The 8,348-nt window shown below is 46.0% G+C and overlaps 2 protein-coding genes across 2 annotated transcripts; both read right to left on the bottom strand.

Annotated features, from left to right (window-relative positions):
* Nucleotides 1-963: 963 nt before the first annotated feature.
* On the bottom strand, nucleotides 964-2,221 carry LOC117188952. Its single transcript, XM_033393635.1, has 4 exons — nucleotides 1,622-2,221; nucleotides 1,491-1,544; nucleotides 1,137-1,427; nucleotides 964-1,080 (listed from the first exon to the last, which is right to left on the bottom strand). The coding sequence occupies exons 1-3, from the start codon at nucleotides 1,853-1,855 to the stop codon at nucleotides 1,335-1,337; spliced, it is 381 nt and encodes a 126-aa protein (XP_033249526.1). The 5' UTR covers nucleotides 1,856-2,221; the 3' UTR covers nucleotides 964-1,080; nucleotides 1,137-1,334.
* A 140-nt stretch (nucleotides 2,222-2,361) lies between these two features.
* LOC108163529 (serine palmitoyltransferase 2) lies at nucleotides 2,362-7,555 on the bottom strand. The gene is given in 5 exon segments (XM_017298878.2): nucleotides 2,362-3,072; nucleotides 3,075-3,112; nucleotides 3,186-3,448; nucleotides 3,514-4,632; nucleotides 7,114-7,555. Coding segments are annotated over 5 exon segments (1,779 nt in total). The 5' UTR covers nucleotides 7,297-7,555; the 3' UTR covers nucleotides 2,362-2,896.
* Between the last annotated feature and the right edge of the window lie 793 nt (nucleotides 7,556-8,348).

Here is an 8,348-nt window from a genome sequence, read left to right on the forward strand (position 1 = left end):
ATATCCTTGGTCCTTGAAAAGGACTTCATAAAATCAGGGACATTTTGCCGATCACAGGAAGCCGTCGCACTCCCAAATCGGCCCACAAATAGCGGAGAAAACAAAATTGGCATATAACTGTCTTTAAAAATGTAGTTCAAGAAATCACCGATAGGGGCGCCACCGTACATAAATAAAAATCTCGCGTCAAATGGCTGAAATACCAGGCGAACAGAAATCAGCAGAAGGTAACTGAATTTTTTAAAATTTTTGGTCCCCCTAAAGTATGCTGCGAAATTTTTTTGCAATTGCTGCAGTTGCTTGCTGCTGATTTCTGTTCGCCTGGTATCCCATCCAGATTTTAGCCATTTGACGCGAGGCTTTTTTCTATGTACGGTTGCGCCCCTATCGGTGATTTCTTGAACTAGATTTTCAAAAATAACAAATACAAAATTTTTGTTTTCTCCGCTATTTGTGGGCCGATTTGGCCGTGCGACGGCTTCCTGTGATCGGAAAAATGTCCCTGATTTTATGAAGTCCTTTTCAAGGACCAAGGATATCAAGGATCAAAAATATTCATTTCCTCCGTTATTTGAGGCTCGATCGGGACGTGCGATGGCTTCCTGTGATCAGAAAATTGTCCCTGATTTTATGGAGTCCTTATCAAGGATCAAGGACATTTTCCCCAATTAAAAATATTTTTTTTCTCTGTTATTTGTGAACCGATCTGGGCATGCCACGCCTTTTTGTAGTGGGGATAGTTTCCCCGATACAGGATACAGCAAGGATGATTATTCAATAGTTTTATTCATCATAACTTAACTTAGTTTAAATAAATAAACAAGTTGATAGCATTTATATCTACTATCTTTGTGTATAGAGGTGAGTTATGTATCCTTAAATCTAACAACAACGAGATCTATCTAGAGGCTAGTAGACCGCGCAGCTGCTCCTTTTTTGCCATAGCCAAAGTCGAAAGATGATGATGACGGCTTGTTAGGTTCGGGCTCTTGCAGGGGATGCGCTTCTGTCTTGCTGGGAGACGATTCTGCCTGGCTGGGACTCGGCCTATCTCGAATACGCCGTAGGATACATAGTCCTCTGTGAAGAAAGATATATTTTAAAATATATACACAATTAAATACTGATTTACTTACGCGTATCGAAGCTGAAGCCCAGCGTTTGATTTGCTTGGTTTGGTTGCTGAAATTATGTCCCTGCAGCGGACGGGACGCCACATTGTCGACTCAGCGGCACAGCAGTGGCATCATAGCTATGGCCCGCAGCTGGACAGTCGGTAGCTGCCAAAGTCCAGCCAGGAGAACATCCCTTGAAACTCTCGAGAGGACGAGGAGCTACGTCGGAATCATGTCCCGAAGATCGCACGGCATCATGGCCACGAGTCCACAGCCACGCAAGAGGTATTCCTGGCCACCGGAGAGGGCAACCTGATAAAATGAAAGGAAGAGTTAAATAAAATAATTTAATAAATAATAACTTAATAAATTTACCTGGCTTGGTGAGAGGAGGGGATCGCGGCATAGCGGTTTGTGGCCAGAGAGGGTCTCAAAATAAAAGCAAAAGAACCAAGAAAAAATACTCAATGGAAAAGATGAATTGGGGGAAAACAAGGAAAACTTACTAGGTCAAAGCCGGTAAAGCATGATGCTGTCGGTGTTCCAGCTGCTGGCGCGATGCTCGCGAACGAGGGTGCAGTATGGATTAGATCGTGAAAGCCTCCTGACACTATATAGATAAGATCTGAGCAGCCCTGCGACCTCACGAACGTCCATTGGACCGATCCGGTAGCAACCAAACGTGAAGGTTCAAAAAGGGAGCGCGCGTAATGTTGTTTACATATCATGTTCTCTGTCATACCAATCAGCTTTCGACAGTCTGCCGAAATGAACTGCTTGCAGAACTCTTTATGTGGTGCTTATGAAACAGTTTAACATTAACATTGCAATGTTAACCTAACAGAATTGTATTTGAATTTTAAGCGGGAAAGTTTTCTGTGAAAAGTCCAAATTGACAGGTCACCGAATAAACAGTTAAAAAAAACCTCAACAGCAACTATGTATACATACGTATTAAGGCAGCCTGAATAACACTGCATTTAATTTTAACTGGGATAATTCATAATGTTCGGATAAGTTATCAAATATTAATACATGGTATGTACATACAGCAATAATTTTTTATTTCTTGATAGAAAAATAAAATCATTAATACATAATTATTATTATTGTTACATTTAAGAGGTTGTGTATTGTGTAAGTTTCTGCTCACAATGCCCTGCTACGCTGTGCACATCGCCCCTCTCCGGATGGGCATTGACAGATTTAGCAAAATATATGTTGTACAACTATTTCGCCGTCGCTCTCGACTCTCTTTTGGCTTAAAACTGACATTTTAGAAGCGAGGTGCTTGACTCTCCTGTCTCTTATGTTTTAGCTTAGATCTGTATTATAACCGAACCCTGATAAGCATACATTTTCCTTTCTCTCGGGCGAGCAAAAGACTCGAAATGTAATGTTTCTGCCCACAGAAGAAGACGTTTAGAGTTTACAATTACAATAACAGCTACGTTGAGGTAAATGCTAAATAGTTAATAATAGTTTATCATTTTAGCTATGTGCTGCAGTTTAGTTTAGTTTGCTATAATAGATTTTCGCAAGGAGTGAGTCAAATATTGAAGCTCCGTGCGCTGAAGCTTAGTTTTGCACCGACTTCTGACCAACTACAGCTTGGTCAAATATACTCTCATACTGGAACCGTACAAAAAAAAATGTATAGCTCTGGACTGAGTGCTGATTTGGTCTGACAATTGCGGGAGCTATTACCTCCCCTACATAACATTCCTCCCTTCGCCCTTTGCACTTAGCTCCTATTTGTGAGGCTGCATGAGAAGGTGCTTCTAGTATTCAATCGGATTTGGATCGCGTGGCTTGCGTGAATACTTCAGCCCCAGATCGTCGCTGGTCTCGTCAATAACCTCAAGGGCATAGTCCAGCTGCTCTTTGGTGTGGGCAGCCGACAGGCAGAAACGGATGCGACCCTCCATAATGGGTGTGGCTGGAAAACCGGCCCCACCACGGCGATGTGGCGGGTGGTCAAAGTGCGAACCACGGCACTGATAGGGAAAATTATATCGGGATCGGGGTTAGCAATGAAACAATATGGAGTAATTTGGGCTCAGCACTCACCCAATCTTGGAGAAGAGGTAGACGAGCATGGGCACCACGGGCGAGTCCTCGTGGCCGTAGGTTATCACTCCCAGCTGGGCCAGACGACGGCGGAAATACCGCGTGTTCCTGGCCAGTTGCATGATCTTGTTGCGACCCGTCTCAGTGCCATCATCGCCCATGATAGTCTTCATGGAGGTGAGGATCTGCTGAGCAATGGGCGGCGAAATAGATCCAGCATAGCAGTGGGCATGGCTGTTAGTGCGAAGGAAGTCAATCAGTTTCTGGAGGGAACAAGAAGTGGCAGAATTAGTAGGGAAAAGAAACCTTAGTTAAAGGGGGAACGCACCTTAGATCCGGCTAGATAGCCCCCAGCACTGCCAAAGCTCTTGGTGAACGTGCCCATTAGGATGTCGACGTCTTTTGGATCCACCTTGTAGTAGTCCGTGACGCCCCTTCCATGGGAGCCCATAGCACCCACGCTGTGGGCCTCGTCTAGATACAGATATGCCTTGTACTTCTTCTTCAGGGCTACGATCTCGGGCAGGCGCACTATGGAACCCTCCATGCTGAAGATGCCCTCCACAATGATCATCACCTTGGACCAGGGTTTGCCTCCGTTCTTGGTGTTGCCGTAGCAGATGCCGTCGCGCAGCACGCGCTCCAAGTCCCGCATGTTGTTGTGCTTGAACACCTTGATTGTGGCCCCGGACAGACGCAGGCCCAGGATGATCGAGGCATGGTTCTTCTCATCGCTCACCACCATGCAGTTCGGGCCGAGCAGAGACGGTAGGTTGAGGGCGTTGGTGGCGAACCCCATGCCAAAAACGATAGCGTCCTCCACGCCAAAGTAGCGAGCAGTCAGCTTCTCCAGCTCCTCCAGCTGAGCATTGTTACCCAGTTCACAGCGGGAACTGCAGTAAGCCAGGCCAGCGTCGCGGGCCCTCTCTTCGGACTCGTCGGCGCAGCGACCTGTGGCGGCGGCAAAGCCCAGGTAGTTGTAGGAGCCCAGATTGAGGCAACGCGTTTCCGTGCCCGTGAACTTGAAGCTCCAACCATAGTCGTCAGTCACGCGGTCCTTGAGCGTCAGCTCATCACCGGGCACACTGCTGATGGGGCGGTTCCAGCAATCCTTAATGCGGCGGTACACGTAGCGGGAGTAGAAGCTCTCGAAGGCGTCGTACAGGGCCACGTAGCCCTCACGGCCCTTCTCCGTGGCCACTTTGGGCACGAACAGCAGCTGGTTGATGTAGCCCAGGATCATGAGCAGGTAGAATCCCAGGTAGGTGAGGCAGGCCGTGTGCATGGGCACCTCCTCGAACGAGGTCTTCTGGTAGTGCTCCATCTCCGGCGAGAGCTTGCCCTCTGCCTGGTTGGGCTTGCACTCCGACTTGTGCTCCCTGGCCGCGGCGGCGTGTCCATTCAAGAGCACTTTCTTCTCCGGGTGGTAGGTGCTTGAGCTGGCATTCTGTGGGCCAAAGGGATAGACAGCGATTAATAGGCGGTTATCATTGATTGAGTATCGTAAACAGCGGAGCTTATCGCTGGAAATCTACATAAAATTCAATAATAATCACTTATCAGGTAAGCGGAGGCCAGCAATCGCCAAACGGGGAAGTGGGTTGTGATTCCATAGATTTCTGCCCCACCAACAGGTGCGAAAAATAATTTAGTTTACTGGGATATCTCTCGTGACACGGCGTTCTCCGCAGAAGCTTCGCCACAAGAGGTTTCACCGAATTGGAGCCAAAACATCAATTCGCCCGCCGAGTGCACAACAACTCGGTTGCCCTTTCTTTCTGTTTAGTTCAGTACAGTTCAGGCAATTCAACATCCAATTAACATTCAACTAACAGATCTACATAGATGCACGTTTATACATATGTATGTATAAACACATTTACATATATCCACACAATGCGCGCTCGGTGAAGTGAACATCTACATTTAAAGATCGGATACACCAGAAAATGGTAGGGAGAGCATGACTACTATCTATCGAATGGGTAACACCAATGTTCATCATGTCGAGCGTGCTCTGTAAATCACATAAAATCCAACCGAACTACGAACTACGAAGAATTTGCTGCTCTTGCTCTTCCACTCACATGAGTTAGCTTTCATATGAAGTCCGACACCCGAATAGCGACGGGACGGATAGAGGGAGATCGAGGGCAGGGAAGCCATATATGCAGCAATTGCCCAACAAGTCCCGCTTCAACCTCTCCCATTTACGGGGGGTTCTATGTCATTAACATATTTATTAATAAACGTGTAGACATAGCTTGCCTATTGATTTTCTTTTGGGGAAGTATCCGCCAGGAGCCATCAATGCAGGCTGGCACTCTCATTCATAGGGGAGCTGGAGAGACAGACGCTTTGAGTACGCCTGACCGTTGACCGTACGAACTCAATTATATAACAATAACGAGACGACGACAATAATATTTCGTGCTTATTATCATTTGCCTCTGGCTTGTTAACAAAATATTTCTGTGAGGAGGCACCGAGAGAGAGAGCAAGGGAGAGGGAGAGTGAGGGGGGTGGAAAGGTTCCAATAGTTACGCGCCGGCGATGTTTTTAATGGACTGGACGTGAGTTAGGGTATACCCTACATATTTTACGTATTGTACATGAAACCAGTAAATAGATAATAATCGAAAACAAGTCGAGTAAATAAATACAAAATGTGTACTCCTTATTACGGTGCAAAGCCACAAGGGCGGGCAGCAAGGTGGGAGTCAGATAACGGTTTCCATATTCATAGGATCCATGCTATTCCAGATAACGATTGGCTATCGAATAATTATCTCGGTGCATGTTCCCGTTCTCGAATGAAGAAAGACTCATTTGAACAGACAAGAAAAATAACATTTATGGGGACGACGAAACCGACGACTTCGCTTCTGGAACCCTTTATACATTTACCCATATCATGAGTCAATGAAATCAATAGACGCGACGCCTAATAACAGGTTAACATGCTATAAGCCAAGGGGAACACGCGCAGACGTTCTGTTAGCCATGATAATAAAACTGTTAAGATGCGAAAAGACCTAGCACGTGGAACTTTGTCGAGCGAAGCGATCGTAAATAATTGCATGCTAAATCCGCATACAAAATTCTAATTTAAAATTTCATACAGCTTTTTGCCAACCTCTCGTGCAAGATATCTGGAATCCTTACTTTCATGAGAGAAATGTTCAAGGTACTCATTAAAATCAACTGGAAATTAGTCAGGCAATAGGAACATTATAGTCGTTGGAACATATCCAACGGGCTTCACATGCCCCTATCTTGAAGCCCAAGAAATTCCCAAGGCTTTCGTCTACTCTGCTACCATGATCGCCGAAAAATCTTATCGCGAACAAATCAACGCCCACTGCAAACCCTGCCCAACCCGCCCTTAGCAAACGAATGTGAATCATCACCCGGCGACGCTGACTCGCACTTTACGTAAAAAAGAGATTGGAGCGTATGGGCCTGATAAGGCGCGGCATGGCATGACTACCTCTGTGGAATGCTGGGTATCGAATTTTTGGAGCCGTGTATCGAAATCAACGAACGGGGCTACTGCGGACCTCCAGGACACATGCCCCTGTTGCCGGGGCAACAAAAACGTTTGTAAGGGGTAGGTTTGCAAATAAGAACGAAGGGGAAAGTGAAAAGAAAAACACTGCAGTGGCGACGCACAGCTGGCAGCTGACCCAGAAAACGGAGAAACGCCGGAAAAGGCCGCTAAATATATTGTGGCAGAAAGAAAAAAAGGCAATTACTACTGCACTTGCCTCCGAGATGACGCATGCCATGCCGGTCACACACACATTCACGAACGCCGGGCCCCCCTCCCCCACGCACAAAATCAATGGTACGCCGACTGGGGAGTGTCCACATTTTCTGCGATGGCGGCGCTTGGCTCCACTTTCAACACCTTCGAGTCGGTCCTCACCTTGGATTCCGCGGCCGCCTTGGCGTTGCAGCGCCTCGTGCGAATCTCCGTGTAGGCGGGCGCCGAGAATTTCAGCTGGTTGTCCACGCTGGGTCTGTCTTTAGGGCAGCCGTGTCCATTGGGCAACCTTCCGTTGCCGTTGGGGCTGGCTAGGCCCTGCTCGAAGGCGTCAAAGTTTCCCATTTTGCTTCGTATTTATATTATTTATACAATTCACAGAACCACCGAACGAACGCAGCACAAAAAACTAGCCACAAGAACCGCCAAACACGTTCGTTCTCGTTCGCGAGTCGAGAGACGCGTGATTTCTGGAGTATATATGCACTGATCTGAGGGGTGTTCACTTTGGGGTCTATATTGGCGCCTTCGTTGTGGTTTTCCGATTAATTCTCTTGTTTTCTTGTGTTTCTTAGTTCTGTGTTTGTTTTTTGTGTTTACATTCGCAAAATTTATTACATGTTACATGGCAACTACACATTTGCTACATAATGGGAGGTAAAAGAGGGTATGGACAATAGGCAAAACGACCCAGAAAATGCAACGCATGTAAGGTAAAATCCACCCTTTTACTTAATATGCCTAATTTGCCTTGGCGCTTTTTTCCTGTTGTCCATACCTTTCCAACCATTCACAATTACAACTCATTTTTTCGTTGCAGGAAAGAGCAGCAGTGTGACCGCCCGACCTCGGAAATATACCGAAATATATACCGATGAAAAACCGAACTTAACCCACTTAACGCCCCTCTTTTTAAAAACAACTTGAGTTTAACCGCGGAAAACAATATTGTTTGTACAATTCTCTTGTAGGGTCCATCTTATCCTTTCTGAACCTGAACTCCGAAACAATTCTTCACGATTCATCATATTCGTGAAAGGTATTTTCATACCCACTGTTCGACGATGGGTTAAACGTTCTCTGTTCATGATCAGAATAATATTCCTCGATTTTGATATTCGGTTTAATATTACTAGCTAGCTAGGATCAACAATCGACCAAACAGATAGTGGTAGGCATCTGAAAGACCGGGCCAAGGCGTTACGCAAAGGAAAACGATTCAAGGGATTATGGTGCGCTTCACTTGACTTATCGAAAGGGTTCGTACGGTGCAGAGGTACACCTCACAGGCACCTTTTCTAATGAATCCAAGCAAATCTAATAAATCTAAGTACCAACAAGAAAAGTCCGTTTCACTTAAATAATTAAAGAGCACTTTGAGTTGGCATTCATTTTAA

This window comes from Drosophila miranda, chromosome 4 (assembly GCF_003369915.1).
Source record: "Drosophila miranda strain MSH22 chromosome 4, D.miranda_PacBio2.1, whole genome shotgun sequence".
NCBI classification, from domain to species: Eukaryota; Metazoa; Arthropoda; class Insecta; order Diptera; family Drosophilidae; genus Drosophila; species Drosophila miranda.

What these genes read in the sequence shown, in the direction of transcription:
- LOC117188952 (XM_033393635.1), bottom strand. Translation starts at nt 1,855, where the DNA reads ATGACAGAGAACATGATATGTAAACAACATTACGCGCGCTCCCTTTTT. An exon ending in GCTTTACCGGCTTTGACCTA is followed by an intron (nt 1,545 to 1,621) that starts GTAAGTTTTCCT and finishes TTTTATTTTGAG; the next exon opens with ACCCTCTCTGGCCACAAACC. An exon ending in CCCTCCTCTCACCAAGCCAG is followed by an intron (nt 1,428 to 1,490) that starts GTAAATTTATTA and finishes TCATTTTATCAG; the next exon opens with GTTGCCCTCTCCGGTGGCCA.